At 37.5% G+C, this 18,423-nt stretch overlaps 2 protein-coding genes across 3 annotated transcripts; both read right to left on the bottom strand.

Annotated features, from left to right (window-relative positions):
* Nucleotides 1-1,935: 1,935 nt before the first annotated feature.
* Nucleotides 1,936-10,892, bottom strand: LOC143884224 (kinesin-like protein KIN-14Q). 2 transcript variants are annotated; one of them, XM_077387671.1, is made up of 19 exons: nt 10,777-10,892; nt 10,589-10,644; nt 10,434-10,496; nt 10,251-10,331; nt 8,949-9,517; nt 8,665-8,833; nt 8,461-8,519; nt 8,123-8,342; nt 7,965-8,041; nt 7,762-7,861; nt 7,525-7,632; nt 7,264-7,440; nt 6,898-7,183; nt 6,635-6,796; nt 5,621-5,836; nt 5,503-5,540; nt 5,266-5,429; nt 4,938-5,063; nt 1,936-2,877 (listed from the first exon to the last, which is right to left on the bottom strand). In XM_077387671.1, the coding sequence occupies exons 1-19, from the start codon at nt 10,839-10,841 to the stop codon at nt 2,104-2,106; spliced, it is 3,510 nt and encodes a 1,169-aa protein (XP_077243786.1). In that variant the 5' UTR covers nt 10,842-10,892; the 3' UTR covers nt 1,936-2,103. The 2 variants fall into 2 exon arrangements, with proteins under 2 accessions (XP_077243786.1, XP_077243787.1); XM_077387672.1 differs by having other exon boundaries at nt 8,683-8,833.
* A 3,116-nt stretch (nt 10,893-14,008) lies between these two features.
* On the bottom strand, nt 14,009-18,148 carry LOC143882654 (pentatricopeptide repeat-containing protein At4g19191, mitochondrial-like). Its single transcript, XM_077386114.1, has 2 exons — nt 15,942-18,148; nt 14,009-14,118 (listed from the first exon to the last, which is right to left on the bottom strand). Exons 1-2 carry the CDS (start codon nt 18,075-18,077, stop codon nt 14,107-14,109), a joined length of 2,148 nt encoding a protein of 715 aa, XP_077242229.1. The 5' UTR covers nt 18,078-18,148; the 3' UTR covers nt 14,009-14,106.
* Nucleotides 18,149-18,423: the final 275 nt, after the last annotated feature.

The raw sequence follows: 18,423 nt of genomic DNA, 5'->3' as shown, positions 1-18,423 counted from the left end.
TTTTTGTAGCTAATCATCGTATTACTCCTACTAGTAATACTCTAGAGATCAACACGTGTCGTCATGGACATAGTGATTGAGAGACATACACTTGTATCCCTCATCCCAAATTCAAAGGCATTGCATCTCTTAAATATAGAGATAAAGATGAGCTTTTATATTTATTCGATTTCCAGTGGCTGAGGGTGGTGACTTTCAATCCTGGTAACAAGAGTTGCAGCAATCACAGGCTTTCCGAAGGAGACAAAGAAAATGTACAAATCCATGTGAAAAGGGATTACTTAGAACGTCTAAGGAAACCGAAACGGGTGGATGAATGGGGAGAGGAGGTAAATTACAGGATAAAGCTTTGTGGGATGAGCAAACGTGGGCCGAAGGGTGACATTTTTTATCCTCATGAGGAACTGGATTATGTTCGTTGGCCAGACAGGCAAAAGTATCAGTTGAAAGAGGTGTTGGTGGAGCCTCGGTTTATCGAGCTCACAGAGAATCATAGATGGTTTCTTTAATAATTTCTTTACTTGTTATATTTGTTAGTTTTTAAATCTAGTTGGACTATGTAATCTTGACGAAGGATATGTGGTGAGAGTTTTTTATTTCCCTTTACTTTTAACACTTCTTTGGTAAAGTTTATTTATTCTTGTAAACCTGATTAGAATATGCTAATATTCATGAAGAGGGATTTGCTAGGCAATTTCGGGGAAAGCCATTTCATGGCTCAGTTATACCTCTTAAGGGTTAAGGGTAAGATGAATACTAAGTATCTGTAGTCTCTTGCTTTAATAATGGCTATTAATTGCTAATAGTGATTTATTCTTATGCAAGCTTCTTGATATGTTATTGCAGAAATTCAATTAAGCATTCTTTTGAGATCTTGTTTATTACTATTAACTATGGATTAGGAAATGAACCCTTGGGTCATCAAGGATTAGATTAGAGGTTGTTTGATTAGATTTGCCAACTATGTAGTTAGGTTAGATTAGGGTTATCTTTTCAATGTTTAGCTTATCTTCCCATGCTAATCCCCTAAAGTGCTTTGGTCATCTCATTTTAGATATATGGAACTTTTTTTCCAAAAATTTTCATCACTACACTAGTACGGATGCTTTATTTTATAGAGAAAAATAATTTTTGGTTAATGTACTCCAAACAGTCCCTCACATGAATGGCTGACTTTGTGACTGGAAACCTTTGCTTTGTCAGAAATGTATGGGAATCTTCGATAGGATAATATTTCAGTTTAAGTTTTCCCTTCTTTATTTCTTCTTCCATTTCTTGCTTCATGTATCACACATTCACACTTCATCACTTTCCCGTCTCTCCTGCCCGTAATCCTCCACTCGGACCATCGCAAGGTAACTCATATGGTTCGAGTCCCATGACAGGGTAACATCCCATCCATAATCAATGCTATTGTCAGACCAGCCATTCACAAGGTGGCTTGTCTGACGTGCGACAGACCAGCCGCGAAATGCCTTTTGCGATGGACGCTAGCAATTCCCTCATAAATAATATGTAACCAGTCTTTTTGAAAGGAATGAAAAAACTTGTTCTAGAAAGTCTGATTTTGTGCACAAAGGAGGACTGATTCTTCCCTCAAAATGGATCAAGAGGCTCAGAAAATCAATTCCGTTATGAACCGGAATGACTTCTTAACATATAGGCAATCCTTTGTTTTGAGCTGCTAACAGTGGCACCCTTCTCTTTATTTTTGCACTGTTCTGGTTGGCTGTTTATTTTACAAACTTACAATTTTTAAAAAGCTAGCCACAGGCGGGATAAAAAAATGTGTGCTAGTATTAAATCAAAACAAAAGTGCCAATATCACCTGCATAATTGAAAGTATCAGACTCATTGATATAATATCTGCAACGAGGAGTAATTGGAATAAAATTGTTATCTTTCAAAAAAAAAATAATGATAACAAGGAGATGATGATCAAACTTTCAGGCTCCATTAGACTTAAAGTTGTGTTGAATGTGGGATATATTCAATACAATCAATTACAATACCTTAAAAAAGTAAAGGTCCATCATCTTCTACTGTGAAGGCAAGAAACCTTTCTTGTGGTTAGTGATTTTGTACACACGATAAAAACCCATTTCAGATTGCACTTCTCATTGTTGTTCCATGATTCCACCCCCTCTCTTTTTCCTTATACTGTTGCTTCTGCATTTCCTTTGCTGCCTTGTTAGCATTGCTGACCAGAACTCTTTGTGCCATTCTCCCTTGGCTTCCAAATGAGACTCTCACTTGTTCCATTCCCCTGAGAACTCCACCCCTTCTGATGTGCTGCCCAGGGGACTTTATATAAACCTTCTTTTGAACACTTCTTCTCAGTATACTATTTATCTTCCTTGCACTTTTTGATCCCTTGGAGGCCCAAGGTGTCATATCCAGCAAATCTTTTCCCCCTCTATTTTCATCTTCTTTGATAGTAGGAATCACTGGGAATGGGATGAGTGAGTTACGCCAAGGAGCTGGAACAGTTGGAATCTGGCGTGCAGTTGTGCAGATAGATGCTCTGCCAGTCCTCTTTGGGAGTGGCTCTTCAGTAATATCGGGTTTGTTTTCCTTCTGTACAGAATTGTTCTTGAGAAAGCATTCTGTTGGAGGGAGCTGTGGTTTGTTGCTATCGTTCTCCGTAAGTGGTCGGATGACATTTACTAGGTCCTTAATTAAGGCCGATGATGGTTTGGCAGCATGCTTATGGTATCCAAGTTGCTGGGTTGATGCTAGTGGGGGCTTCATTGATGTTGTTTGCTGTAGTTCTTCTTGTCGAAGTTGTTGCTGTTGCTGTATCTCTGCTAGTTTTGTGTCCACATGCTGTCTTGCTAGTTTTCTTTCTATCATCAGTTGGGATTCTAACTCCTTCAACTGCACAAACAAAACCATTCAGAGAACTTGTGTTCTTTCCCCATTTCACCAAAGATTATGGTTTCTTAAAATAAATGCAGAATCATATATTTTTCATGTGATTCAGTTCAGGACTGATCATGGTTTCTTATATGGTGCTAATTGGGAGACGAAAAAATCAAACAAATTTTTCTTTTTATTTATAATACAAACTTGAATAAGTAAACCAGGCAGTTATTATCTTAGATTTGATGCACCTAAGTTACTTCGAAAGAGTTTGCATGCAGAAGGAAAATTTGAGATTCAAATTGAAAGTTAATGTGAATTAATAATGGTTGTGAGTTTGGAAATTATACTTCTGTTGAGGATTGTCGGCCCAAACGGAGTCTTTTGACCTTATTGTTAGAATCAGGGTGGACCAAAACTGACTTGTTTCTGACTAGCTTGGCTAAAGCATTCTAACAAAACATCCTGAAACATTCGAAAACAAGCCCGAAACAATGGGGGGCCATTTGGATACGCAGATTTTTGAATCGAGGTTTTTAGTTTGAAAACAGTGTAAAAGATTGTTCATGATCTGGCTGCTGCATGCTGTCCTGGCAGAAAACCAGGTTTTAGAAACCTCTCCCCCATCATGAGATTTCTAAAACCTGGTTTTCTTACTTAAAATCCAAGAAACGCTGCGAGGACAGCATACAGCAGCCAGATCATGAATCCTCTTTTACACTGTTTTCAAACTGAAAACCTGGATTCTAAAATCTGCGTGTCCAAACGGTCCCCTGGGTGTTTTCATTTCGGACTAGCTTGGCTAAAGCATTCTAACAAAACAACCTGCAACATTTCAAAACAAACCCAAAATAATGGCTGCTTTCATTTTGGGGTAGCACAAAACTTATTTTGTTTTGATGGATGAAATGACTTGATCTCAGCCAAGATATTAAGCCACTGGCTGTGCGCGCACTTGTAGGGAGACAAATTTGATGATCGACATTGTTTGGCTAAGAGGTGGTTTGAACCGCACCATGTCTGTAAGGTGAGGTGGGAAATAACCTTAAGAGTAAGTTTCAGCAATTTTCACAACCCATTTAATTTGCAGGAGCTCCTTTTGAGAAAAACACACCGGCAACAGCAATAAGTTTGCTAGGGACTTGCATTATTAACCATCTGCCGACAATGGTCATTATGGCCTGCTAAATAACAATTATCCTCAAAAACCATTTTACTTTAACAGTTTAATTTCATCCTTCATTCTAAAATGTTTCAGGTTTTTCTAGTTCAGATTAACTTCGTAACTTTGAAGCATACTTTCCGTGATATGCAATGGCAGCAAACACTTATTATCTATCAGAAATAGATTCCGAAACATCTTGGCAATATCACACATGCTCAAATGCAGATTTACATGGAAAACCACCCGTCATTGAAATTGCATAAACGAAGTTGCAATATGAAATAAGAGCAAGGTTTAAAATTTCGGTTTTGGTCTCAGTTTCAGCCACCACTGAAACGGAAATATTTCGGCCAAAATCATGTAAAAATATGATAATAATTTCACTATTTTTAAAATTCCACCGCAATATCCAAATTTTAGGTGGAAATTTTAAAAATTTCGGTGGAAATCTGGTAAAGGGAGAAAAACGAAATTTCATTCATGGTTTTAAATTTCGGTTTCGGTACCGGTTTAGGACCCCACCGAAATCGAAATTTTGACCGAAATCCGACGAAACAAGAGAAACATTATTTTATTCCATACAAAATTTCGGTCGAAATTTCAGTAAAATATTTAATTAATTGAAAAAAAACAGGTTTTTGAGTGAAATTTCGGAAAAAAATGGAATTTCGACCGAAATTCCAAAATTTCGGACGAAATAAAATACCATTTCGGGTATATGTGATTTCAGTGTCGGTCTCGTTCAAAACCATGATTTCATTTCAGAAATTGGCCAAAGGCCAAAACCGAAAAATCAAAATGACACATTTCAGCCGAAATTTAAACCTTATAAGAGGAAGAGAAGGAAGCTTGGTTGTTTTGTCTTGACATTTTCAGAAGTCAAAATCAGAGAAGCATATGCTTCTCATACCTTGTCTTGTAAGGTCTTATTGCTTAGATCTCTTGCCTTCATCTTCAATTCTAGACCCTGAATGGTCTCCTCCATCTTCCTAATATACCCATCCTTGCTCTTAATATCATGCTTGACCTTCTCAACCTAACAAATGTAGCAAGATACAGCTTATTCAAAGGGATTAGAAAAATAGTAATGAGTAAATGATTCGAGTTTAACTGAAAAGTACTTTTAGGTTGATAATGTCAACTAATGGAGAATGTCATATATGGCCATTGATCTGAAATTAAGTGACTATAAGATTAAAAAAAAAATTAATCTTTGTGGTTAAAATCGCTACTTGTACCATCTGTTTGTATCTAGAAAGCTCGCTAATGTCGATCTGCTTCTTAGCAGGACCAAGCTCTATTCCCCTCACTCTGCTCGCAAAGTTCAGCGAGCACAGAGTCTCACTCACATCATTCTCATTAGGGCTGATCTGCACAAACATCAGAGTCTTCGAATCTCCTCCTGGAAAATCTCGAAAATCAGTGTGTTTTATGATCTTATAAGGTTTTACAAGGAAAAAATTGACAAAAAATACCTAGAGAGTCTTGCAGCAAGTGAGTGAGCTTGGAATTCCTACGCAAGTTTTGAAGAGATCAAAATTCAATAGAAATTAAAGAACTATGCAATTAGTAAAAGAGTTCTGTCTTGAGAACCTGAAAGGAATATGTGGGCTTTTAGTTGCAAGAGAGGATATCACATCACCAAGTGCAGAAAGAGATTTGTTGATGTTTTGTGTTTCCTTTAAACGGTCTCCTTGAACATCCGTTTTGGCTATTCTCTCACTTCCGGCTAGATCGACGAGCCATAACTTACTGTTCGTGCATTCTCCACTCACGAAGTTCGCCCCCTTCACCATCACACAGTGAATACTGTGAATAAAAAAGCACAACATACAGAAATTCAGTAAGCCTCAACAATTTCATAGCAATAAACATGATGAATACATGCTATGTCACAAATCAGGGGCGATGCCAGAAATTTTGCACAAGGGGGGGGTGGAGGGGAGGTTGAATTATAGTAATTTTTTTTCTATCTTAAAATTAAGATAGAAAAAATTTCTATCTGAAATTTTGCACAGGGGCCAAAAATTATAGTAAATTTTGCACAAGGAAGGGAGATAAAAATGGTAAAATTAAAATTTTAAACTTATTTTCTATCTTAGGGATGATTGGAAAGGGAGGCATATTTTTTTAAAATGGGGTTAGTATAAAAAAATATTAAAAAATAAAGGCATATTTTTTTTTTCCAAAAAATTAAGGGGGGCAATTGTCCCCCTTTCCTTTCAAGTGCCATCGCCCCTGTCACAAATGTCTCCGCTATTTTCAAAATATAGCGATTTTACCACGACATTTTGATAAAACGACAAAATCCCGAAATAATCCTGAGATTTCAAAAAATATAGCGATGTTTTTGTTTTAATCATTTACCGAGATAATATCCTTATAATATTGCGATATTTTTATGTTATATTTTTTCTTAAATTATACAGTTTTAAATTATTTTATGTTTACCTTTTTCCCGATATAAACCCGAAAACAAAACAAAAAACAAAAAAAATCTATGCCAAGATTTTCCATTGCCGAGAAATTCCTGAAAATGATATTGGTGACTTAGGAGTTAGGATACATGTTCTTTAGGCCTTAAAAGTCACAAAGAGAAAGATGCACCAGTGTGATCTACTGCTATGCTCATTTGCATTAGTTGAGCCCACAGCTCTCGCGTTGCTGCCTGTCTGTAGAACTTCCCAGACCTCATTCATGTTTGTCACATGGACTTCAACGAGTCCTGGAACGTGATGAACTCCATCCGCCACTTGCCTTATTTCCAGTCTAGTTGTGACAAGAAAAATGGTTGAATGGAACTTAGTCTGAAAATCTGCAATTTCATGTTGGTTATATAGGCTTCATTGAAAAACAAATGGGTTAGTTACCTCTTTGCCCCTACTCCAGGCTGAGAAGAAGAAACAAGTAAATCACGTATTTGTTCGTTATAAACTTCTAATACGCTTACAGAAATATCATATCGAAATAGACCCTGTCGCTCGCTAATGATCTGAAACAGTTCCTTGAGAGTCCTATAGTTAACTCCACGAGCTTCTTCGGTGCCCTCCATTGTAAATGTTTTTCCACTTCCTGTCTGCCCGTAAGCAAAGATGCACACATTGTATCCATCCAAAACTGATGTTGCAAAGGGCGCAGTGTCTTTGAAAACATCGGCTATTCATGAAAAGAATATGAGTAAATACATTATTAGTTAATTTGTAGCTGATTTAGAGCATGTATTTTGAATTTATTACCTTGATCTGCTTCTGTGCTGAATACGGAATCGAACTTGAAGACCTTCTTTGGTATGCCATTGGCTATTACAGTAAGCTCTCCATCTTTTGCGGTTTCAAAATCAATTGCCATTGAAGCTTCCCCTGCTATTTCTTCAGTGTTCAATGGCCGGCATCTGCAGAAAACTCTTATATTTCCTACACCAGAAAGAGCCATTCAGCTAGCCTTCTAAGTTTGTAATTTGTTTCAAACTATGTCAGTTAGTCAGATACTCAGCTAACCTTTCAGCTCCAGAACCTTATTATTAAGTTCTTTCTGTTCCTTTGCCCCTTCAAGGAATTTGACTTTGAGATTGTTGTGTTCCCTTTCTAAATCCACATGTCGATTCACTGTCCAAACAAAATATGGGTGTTTTTAAGTTCTTTTAGTCTCACTGACAGTACCTATTAAATAAATGATTCAAAGGAAAAACTAGAAGGCGTTGAAACTGAAAATTATTATTAGATTGGCATGTTTACTTGTAGATTGAATGGTGATTGTCATATGTGTCACATCTTCGAAGCACTTCCTACATTTCGATGCTTCCTCCAATAGTTTGAGGTGCTGTATCTTTAGAATCTGTTTGTTCCATTTTTTTCCACAGATAAGAACACGTTCAATGCAATTACCTACAATTGACTTTGTGTGTGGAAGAAAGTAGACTGTAAAAGGGTTTCAGTACCTTAAATTTCTCACTCAATTCACGTAGTGAAGAAAACCATCGGCTTTTCTCCTTAACTTGTCCCTCTACAGCATAAGCTGTCAAAACAGAGGACAGTTAAAATACCATCTTACACCAGGACTTATGTAAGCGATATTGTGAAGGAGTAATTTCTTTACCTAAGGAGTCAACATGCATGGATTTGCGCATGAGCTCATTTTGAAGCTCGTGTAGAGACATCCAAGCTTCATGGCATTCTTTGCTCTTTAGTTCATTCTCCTTCCTCAATTCTTCCAGGGCTCTTTTGGTTTCTGCCTGTTCCTTAGAAAGCAAATCGTAATCCCTTTTCAGCTTCTGAACTTCTCTTTCCGAGCTACAATTACAGTCATTACATCCTTCCTGCAGAAAACATCCATTGCAAGAAAAAAAGAAACCCACTATCATTTCAGCAAATAAAAATAATATGAGTAAAGATAATTACTACCACCAATTCCTGCACTCTTATTTGAGACCTTACTTTCTCTTCTCCTTGAATCACTGTGATGCATTCAGCTGCCTGTCTCCAAAATGTCTGGCCTAGTGCAAAAATTTGCCAGCGGTTTGTGAGATATTGAACCTTTGCAGCAAATTTCGTGTTTTTGATTGCGGTAGAAGTTTAGTTTTCAATCAAGTTTTTATATTATATTTTCAATGTCATGAATTCACTGCAATGCAAATGTACTTGTGGAAGCATCTTTACGTATTGAGATGCCGCAGATGAGGGGGCTTCCGATTACTCCTTCGAACCTGATCGATAAGCACTTTTCTTCATCAACAAAAGCTTTCAGATCAGATAAAACCAGAGGTTGATTAGAACCCACTTGGGCATAGATGTCTATGCCAGAAACAACCTGCCCAAACACCAAGAAGAAAGAAAAAATGAGTAATACATGATGAAACTATGATAAATGTGTGATTTGGAATGAAAAAATAAGTTATGAGTATGTTTGAATCATGGGTTCTCACCTTCTCTTCCTGTATAAAAACATCAAACACTCTCATTCCTGAAGGGCCTTCTGTGAATATTATCTCTGCGAGGTGCAGATCGATCAAATAATTTCCAGCTGCCATCATTTCAATTTTATATGAAAAGTTCCCAAAACGAGCTGTTTGATACAATTCAAAACCTTCACTGTTTCCAACCCTGGTTTCTGTTCTTATAACATCACCGCCTGTGAAGAAACCATCCTTTTGGAATTCAACCCCACTTGAAACTACAGCCCTATCTACTCCTCCAACATTTATGCAGACATCCGATATTATTGGAAGCTCGAGCGAAGCTTCCATGTATTTGTTTCCATTTGATGGTTGCATTTTTGGAAACAATGTCTCTGTTGTCGCAGAGAAGGTGTGCTTATTTTCTAATCCATCTATGCCATTTACTAGAGAGAGCTCAACAGAGGCAATGAAATTTTTTCGACAGGCTTTCTTAATCAATTTTGGTGTTTCTTCAAATTCATTGCAAGGGATGTCTGGTGAACCAGAACAGATAACCAGATCGGGCGATGTTAGGGAAAATCCCAACATGGATCGAGCTGAAAACGATACATGAACCAATCATTAGGGAACCCATATTAGATATTGTTGAAGTATAAATGATTAAATAACACCAACTCTGACAGCTTAATCTTGAGGATTAATTTGTTGTTTTCACATGGTATCAAAGCTATTGCCTCACAGCAGGTCCTGGGTTCAAAACCCAACAACTCCTTGATATTAAAAATCCACGAGTACAGCCAACTCAAAAGAGCAGCCACACGTGAGGGGGAATGTTGAAGTATAAACCATTAGGGAACCCAGATGAGGGCACTCATTAATGTGCATCAGAAACTTAATTTTACACATGTTTTGATGGAGAGAGAGTGTGTGTGTGTGTGTAAAACATGTGTGAAAGTCCCAAAACATGTGTAAAATGACTGTAAAATGAAGTTTCCAATGCACCTTAACGAGTAGCAAAACCCATGATTAAATAACACCAACTCTAATAGCTTAAGCTTTTGATCTAATTGGTTGTTTTCAAATGGTGTCTGAGGTTTAGCCTCACAGCAGGTTCAAAGCCCAACAACTCCTTGATCTTAAAAATCCATGAGTACAGCCAACCCAAAAGAGGGGCCACACTTGAGGGGGAGTGTTGAAGTATAACTGATCAAATAACACCAATTGTAACAGCCTAAGCTTTTGGACTAATTGGTTGTTTTCACAGATATTAAAAGAAAAAAGAGATTGGCTAGATATTTCACTAAACAGGAAAAAAGATAATGAAATTACAGCTGTTCTCTTCCTCTGGAAGTGGATCACTGGTCTTTGCCATTTTCGCCATTTCCGAGCTCTGTATTTGCCAAGAAACATCTGAAAAAGAATTGGGTCAATTCATCAGAAAACCCACATGGAAGCCAAAAAAAACGTTCAAATTTTGTTTCAAAAGAACAACTAAAAGATCAATCAAATTACGATTCATCGTGTTGCGCGGATGTATCCTGTTGGTTTTGCCCATTTCTTCTTGCCAACAAGCATCTATCAGAAAACCCAAATGTAAGATTTAAAAAAAAAAAAAAAAAAGATTCAAGATTTCTTGTAGAAAGTGGCATAAAGACGAGTTAATTTACTCTGGCTTGGGCTGTCCTCTTTCTTCATTTTCTCCTGTTCTTGCCGAGACACGTCTGTTAAGAGAAGTGGGTCTCAACAGAGATTTTCCATTGATAAATCATAAAGATAATTCAATCAAAAGCTGTTTTTGAAAAAAAGTTAGATCGTTGAATCATGGAAAGAGGGGGCTTTAGAAAGAAACTTTCCTTTGGTGCCGAAGATTTCTTGAAACGGTCGAGATCGGAAAACATTCATTCGTCGTGCGTTTGGCATTTTGAATTTTGAATTTTTACCGGTCGAGTAAAATAAAAGAGGAATTCTAGACTGAAGGGAGCCTTCCCAAAAAAAAAAAAAAAAAGGTGAAAGGACTCTCCTATTGGCTACACAGCCTGCACATCACCATCATGCATAGGGCTGCAACTCGAGCCGGGTTTTACCCGACCCGCATCGACCCGACCCGAAAATAGCTTGGGTTGGGTTCAGGTTTCATGGGTTTCAGGTCGAGCTGGGTTGAGCATTCAAAAGCCCGCATGAATCTCGGGTCGAGCCGGGTTTTACCCGACCCGACCCGAAAATAGCTTGGGTTGGGTTCAGGTTTCATGGGTTTCGGGTCGAGCTGGGTTGAGCATTCAAAAGCCCGCATGAATCTCGGGTCGAGCCGGGTTTGATGGGGCCCGACCCGACCCGAGTTACATAAGTTATAGTATGTACATTTTTTTCTATTGTTAGCTAAAAGTTAAAAGTGAAAACCCACGCACCCACTGTTATTGTATGTGAGTGTAATTTCTGCTTCTATGAGTTGAGTTGATTCAAGTGTTTGATTTAGCATTGTTTGATTGTAATTACAACATTTTTTATTACAGCATTGTTTGATTCAAGTATAATGTGAGTGTAATTACATCATTGTTTGATTCAAGTGTAATGTGAGTGTAATTTCTGCTTTTATGAGTTGAGTTGCCTTGCCAAACAAGAATTTTCCTTAAAAAATTGAGTCAACGTGAAAAAACCCGACCCGACCCGAGATTTATCATGGGTAGGGCCGGGTTTGGGAATCGTGGGTTTTCTGAAAAAAGACCCGACCCGAGTTGCAGCCCTAATCATGCATTACTATCGGCTGAAAAGTCAAACATGATGGTGATGTGCAGCCAATGGGAGAGCCCTTTCACCTTTTTTGCAAGGGCTGTCTTCAGTTTAGACTTCCTCAAAATTAAAAAGGTCTAGTTTGGAACTTTATAGGGTTAGAATAGTTAGATAAGAGTGATTGGTTCTCATGATTTGGTCCAAATCTTACGAAGTGTAACAATGACTGAAATACCATCGCTCTAATTTATTGCTTATCTGTAAAAAAACACATACAAATTCAATTATAACAAAAGACTTCCTGCTCTATACAATGTTTAAGTAAAAAGACCACTTGCCTTCTTCAAGTAGTTGATGGAAACTCTAATGAGAGTGGCTTTTGCTCAAGGAAAAGTGGAAAATACCCTTTAAGTGGTGAAAAGACAAAATTCCTTCTGCTTATTAGTTTGTTACTTAATAGCATTAGAGAGCTGTTAGGAAAATGGACGCCCATTTATTCGCTTTGACAATTGTACAACAGACAAGAAACATGTTGCTAACTTTCATATTAGGTTTCAGCATGTTAAAAGATCAGCCAATGGTGATGTTGATAGATTAGCCCGTGCCAGGGTTCGTAGAGAGGCGATGGAAATCTTTTATTTTTCTACCGCTATAATGTCAAGTTCTTTTCTTCTTGTTATGTTCTTTTTTGTTGTACCCTCGAACAACTTGGTCCAGGGCCACCTTTTTTCTTTTAAATAAATTTTTTTCCTTTGCCAATCAAATCTCATGTATGACGAGAAAAACCGATAAAGGGTAATTTTGTCATTTTCAATGAAATGGGAGCATTTTGATAATTTCGCAAGGGATATAAACCTTTTTGTTCATTTTCTAAGAGGCGTATTTTATTATTTTTTGTGAGATAGGGATATTTTATCATTTTCCATGAGGTGGGGATATTGTAATTTTCCACAGGAGGGATACTTTGGTAATTTTCCATGAGAGATATTTTCTCCTTTTCCATGATATATAGTTTTGTCTTATTGTGTCGCATAGGGGTATTTTGCTATTTTCTATGGAGGTATTTTGGTCATTCTCCCATGAGATAAGGGTACTTTGGTCATTTTCACGAGATATGGTTTTTTTTTCATATTCTATGAGATAGGGTATTTTGGTCATTTTTCCTTGTGAATGGTACTTTGGTTATTTTTCATGAGATACCGCTATTTTATTTTATTTTGTCAGTTTCCATCAATTTACAGCGAATTATGAAGACTGGTTGGGTCACCAGTCACCATTTCATAGTTATATAATCGAAGTACGAAGTTTCCCAAGGCAATCTATAGGCCATATGGGGAACTCTCGCTAATGAGTTATTTCAAAGTTTCTTGGGGTAGGGGCAGGTCATAAGAGTAACATATGACTGAAGCGTGACAACAGAGTTTTGTGACTCCCCCTTATGGATCGAATGCAGGGAGTATGAGACGCCTAGTGAAGGTGATGAATGGCCTTAGGCCTCCTCAATGGGATCAATGGTCAGGTGATAGGTGACGAGTAGGAACATGTCACTGCCTTAGGTTTCTTCAATGTCATCATGGGTCAAACGATAAGGCTACAAGGGCCTTTAGTGGTCTTAGCCACGATTCTTAACTTCATGTCTAAGAAGGATGCCCAGCGACCACGCCTTCAACTTGCCAAGGAGACCACATTGGTTAAGGCCATCAACTCATAAGCTAAATTCATCGCCAGGATAACCAAACAAGCAAGGATAAAGAGTTGAGGATGGACAGGGACCATCAACCTCGGGACGATTCTATTGGATGACTACCAGGTGATTCATGGCATGAAATTCTTGTACGCAGAGAAGGTAGTTCCCGTGAAACAACCAGTTACTCCAAAAGCTTAAGCTGATGGAGATGGCGTTATTTAATCTTTTATACTTAAAACTCCCCCTCACGTGTGGCCCCTCTTTTGGGTCATGTGTTGCTCAAAATTCTGAAAACTCTTATGTGGTTAGAAATCCTTTCATAAGAAGTTGTTACTCTATTTGAAAATGTTAATGACCTGGAATTATAATAGAGTATGCAATTGCTTCCGAATGAACAGCAATTGCATTCTCTGGTATAATTTTAACTTCAGAATGTGAAGGCTCCATACAGACCAAAACAATACTTAGCTACTTATTTTTCTTCCTGAAATTGATTTCCATTTGTCAAAGAGATTTAACGCGCTCTGAAATTTATTTGATTATATTCGAAAACCAATAATGTTTTATATTAGAAGAGAGGTCAAAGAATATACATTGCGAGCCAAAGAATATACATTGTGAGCAGGACATCAGTTTCAAGCCATACTCTATCTGTGAAATCAGTCGATCAGATGTTTTAATCTCCACATAATTAGGTAAAATACATGCAGCTTTGATTTTGATACCTGTTTGATTGTCCGAGCATAGAGGTTTCCCAATGGTACTTGCAATTCAACTTAGTCCCTGTGGCAGCAAAACTTTAGCTGAATACCTCGAAAACAAATCCGGATGTGCATGGAAGAACATTTATCTTTTCTAGCTTTATATCAGAGGACCACGATCTTCGAACTAAGCTCATCTATTGAAAGAAGGGGTGCCCAATTGAAGAATATTGATAGTTTTCACTTAAGTTAAATTTAAAGACTAAAAAAAAAAACTCCTTCCAACAAAAATATAGATAAATTTGGTATAGTCTGATATTCCTAATTACGCATGGTCAACACTGCAGATTACATGACTGTACACTAATATACAAATAAATTTGGTATGGTGTGAAATTACTAATCAGTATATGTAGCTTAGGATATATGAATGGATCTTTTTGGCCATGTATATGTTGTAATCCATAGTTTTCGGAAGCTCCCAAGTTGGGTCGAAAACTCGTTTCAGCAGCTAATTTTTCTTGCTCCCAAATTTAGAGGAAGTGCCTTCCCACACACTTCTTAATTAAGAATTTCCTTCCTATTTAAGTAACTATTATTTCCTAAAAGAGTGTTTTCCCTTTTTAATAATATCAAGGGAGTATATTTAGAAAAGAGTGCAATCAAAATGCATTAAACTATATCAAGTTTCAACTAAAACTCATGAGAATTCTTTTCCAGAAACTTAGCATTAAATCTAAATGAATAAATACTGTAAAACTATATATCCCTAAAACTTGTGATTCTTATCAGTTGTGAAGTTCTCTCCACTACTTATAACCCTAACCTACAGTAACCCTTCCTCCCTAACCCACCAGAACCCCATCTCTTTCTACATGCTTCTTGTTCACTTCCAATGAGGCTTATTATATGCTTCATATTTGACTTCCAATTATGCTTCCAACATGTTTCCTCTTTAATTCTCATAGATTATGTTGCTTTTTGCATTTTCTCTTTTTTCAACCACTCGTTACATGCTTCCACTTCTCGCATTGCTTAACACTATAGCAACCATGGTCTAATCATCATGGTTTAATAGGCAAGACACAAGATCCATCCTTTTCATTGTTAAAAACACATTTCATTACAGCCAAAGAAAATAAAAGAGTAAAAGATAGTTATGAACCATAAGGAACCACAAACTTATTAAAATATTTCATTTGACAAGTTTGTTAACTAACCAACTTCTCCAAAAGCTAAGCTTTTGGAGAAAGGCAGTATTTAATCTTTTATACTTTTAACACTCCCCCTCATGTGTGGCCCACTTGGCAAACACGTGGCACATGTGGTCCCACTTTGGGCCGACCATCGCATGTGGATTTTTGCTATCTAGGAGGTTTGAACTCGAGACCTTTGGCTCTGATACCATGTTAACTAACCAACTTCTCCAAAAGCTTAAGCTTTTGGAGAAAGGCAGTATTTAATCTTTTATACTTTTAACAAAGTTGTAGTCTTGCCTTCCCCCTATTCTATAATATAGCCATAAAATGTTCCTTTTTAGTAGGCAATAATGTCATAAGCATCCATCTTTTTCCATTGTTAAGAAAATAATACAGCCAAAGCAAATAAAAGAATAAAAGGATACATATGAAACTGAAATGAAAACAATCACAAGTCAGGTCACTCAATCAGAAGGCTTTATGATTTCAATTTCCTAAGACACAGCTTACAAGTATACCAATTTTCTCTTTCTTCTCTTCATTTTGTATAATTTAGACACAAGTAATGAATACCAGAGCTGATTATAGCATCAAGATTGACTGCCAAGCTATGATGCAAATAAGGAAATAAGCTATTTTATGGCCTGAAGCCAGTACTACAAGTCAGAAGTCAAGATAAAAGTTCCATACCAACAGTAGCATTTACCTTGATCTCTAACTCCATGTTCCTTAACATGTTATAAATGTCTTCTGACTTTGGATGAGACCGATCTGCCACACGGAACTCATGTACGTGACCATTTATCTCTAGCCAGCTACAGCCAGGGGTTTTCTTCAGTCCTCTATCTCTAAGAGATACCCTCATCTTGGCAACACTATCCCATTTCCCTGCTGCCGCGTATATGTTAGAAAGCAACACATAGTTCCCCGCATTTTTTGGCTCCATCTCCAAGAGCCTTTCTGCTGCAAATTCTGCAAGTTTCGTCTCTGAGTGCATCTTACAAGCACTTAATAATGGGCCCCACACTCGTGAGTCCGGTTCAAATGGTATTGTTCTTATAAGCCTCATGGCTTCATCAAGTTTCCCCGTCCGCCCGAGTAGATCCACCATACAAGCATAGTGTTCTTGTTTTGGTTGGCAACCATAGGTTTTAGTCATCTGATTAAAGCACTCCCAACCCTCTTTTACTAATCCTGAATTAACACAAGCTGTCAACAGTCCGACAAAGGTTATATGATCTGGTCTCAGTCTTGAATTCTTCATTCGATTATACAGTTCAAAGCATTGAGACCAATTGCCATGCTTAGCATACACACTAATCATTGAGTTCCAAGACACTATATCCTTATCATCAATTTCTTCTTCATTGAAAATCTTTCTTGCCATCTCTATGCACCCGCATTTTGCATAGCTGATAAGTAGAGCTGTAACTACGGAGACTATCAAGTTTAAACCATGCTTAATTGAATACCCATGAATGTTTTTGACCTGTTCCAGTGCCCCAATATGCACACAAGCTGGCAAGATATTTATTATCGTAATGGAGTCAGGCCTCTCTCCACGCATTATCATTTCACTGAAAAGTGACAAAGCATCGTAACAGCGATCATGATTGACATATCCTTTTATCATAGAGCTCCAAGATACCACAGTTTTGTTCATTAAGAAATCGAAAATCAATTTCGCTGTCAGTAAACTTCCACACTTAGCATACATTTCAATGAGCGAATTATGAACTGATACTTGACAATCTGATCCATTTCTGATCACATGAGCATGAATCTGTTTCCCATGCTTGAGAGATTCCAACTCTGCAGCTGAAGAAATTGTCGCTATTGCCGTAAATAAATCAGTCCTAACGCCCGATTTTCCCATCTGAAGCAACAATTCTAGTGCTTTCTTTGGATACCCATTTCGGGAATACGCATTAATCATTATGTTCCACACTACACAATCCCTCACATTCATTTTATTGAATACTAATCTTGCTATTTCAAGACTACCCAACTTTGAATACATTGTCAAAAGAGCAGTATTCACAGCCAAATCTCCCCCTAAGCCATTCAAAACAATCAAAAGATGAACATAATGTCCCGCTTCCAAGCATTTCAAATCAACACTCGACCGCAACAGACCAACCATAGTAGCCGAATTGGGTTCGACACCATCCAATCTCATTTTCTTAAAAACCTTAAAACTCTCCATTGGGTTCCCATTTTGACAAAACTCGTAAATCAATGTATTCCAATAAAGCAAATCTCTCACAGACATTTCCTCAGTCACTCGCCGTGCATCACCAATTTCACTATATTTGTCATACATTTCTACCAGAGCAGAACCCACAAGGGCATGTGATTCAAAACCAAGTTTAACCACATGGCAATGGATTTTCATGCCATTTTCAAGAGCAGAGAGATCAGAACATGATTTTAGAACAAAAGGGTAAGTAAGTTCATCTGGGTACATGGATTTAAAAAGCATTTGCTGATAGAAGAAAAGGGAATTCTCAGGTTTCCCATGTATAGAAAAATTTCTGATGACTGTGGTGTATAAAAGAGCATTTGGGTCATTGACAGACTCGAAGACACTTTGGGAATAATCGAGATATCCGAGATTCGCATAAGTATCGATGAGTTTAGAAGATAGAGTTGGGTTTTGGTGGAGGCCGTATAATATAAATCTGGCGTGGATTTGTTGGAGAAATTCGGTTTTGTGGCAGAAGTCCAAGAGAGAAGGTAAGGAGCTGAAAGTTTGGGTTTGTTGAGTGGGAAGGTGTTTAAATTTGAAATGAGGGTTGTTGTACCGTTGAATAGGTGGCAATTTACAGAGCCTATAGCGCATGGTAAGGGCTGCCAAATAGTAAAGAAAAGTGAAAAATGAAGCAACTCATGGAAAATACAATTTAAGCTCTAGAGCATACATACATGACTTCTCTCTTTTACTAATTGGTTGTTACAAATGAGCCCTTGAGGGCCCTGTTTTTTAGTCCAACAATCAGTTTTGGGCTCATAATCGATTATCAAAATCTAAAACAAAGAAGGCCTAAACATAATTTTGAGTCTAATAATCAGTTTTGAACTCAAAATGAATTCTCAAAATTCAAAACAAACATGACCTTTTGTAATCTAAGGCCCAGTTCATTTAAGATTATGACAAGCGATTGTGAGTGGTAAACCGATTAATGGAC

This window comes from Tasmannia lanceolata, unplaced genomic scaffold, assembly GCF_043159265.1.
Source record: "Tasmannia lanceolata isolate RefF3 unplaced genomic scaffold, GAP_Taslan_0.1 ptg000008l, whole genome shotgun sequence".
Taxonomy (NCBI): Eukaryota; Viridiplantae; Streptophyta; class Magnoliopsida; order Canellales; family Winteraceae; genus Tasmannia; species Tasmannia lanceolata.
This window is presented reverse-complemented; position numbering and strand designations above follow the sequence as displayed.

Coding starts and splice junctions, on each gene's coding strand:
- LOC143884224 (XM_077387671.1), bottom strand. CDS start 10,841: ATGCCAAACGCACGACGAATGAATGTTTTCCGATCTCGACCGTTTCAA. Junction 9,518..10,250: donor TCCAGAGGAAGAGAACAGCT/GTAATTTCATTA, acceptor TATCGTTTTCAG/CTCGATCCATGTTGGGATTT. Junction 5,430..5,502: donor CTTGCTGCAAGACTCTCTAG/GTATTTTTTGTC, acceptor GAGATTTTCCAG/GAGGAGATTCGAAGACTCTG.
- LOC143882654 (XM_077386114.1), bottom strand. CDS start 18,077: ATGCGCTATAGGCTCTGTAAATTGCCACCTATTCAACGGTACAACAAC.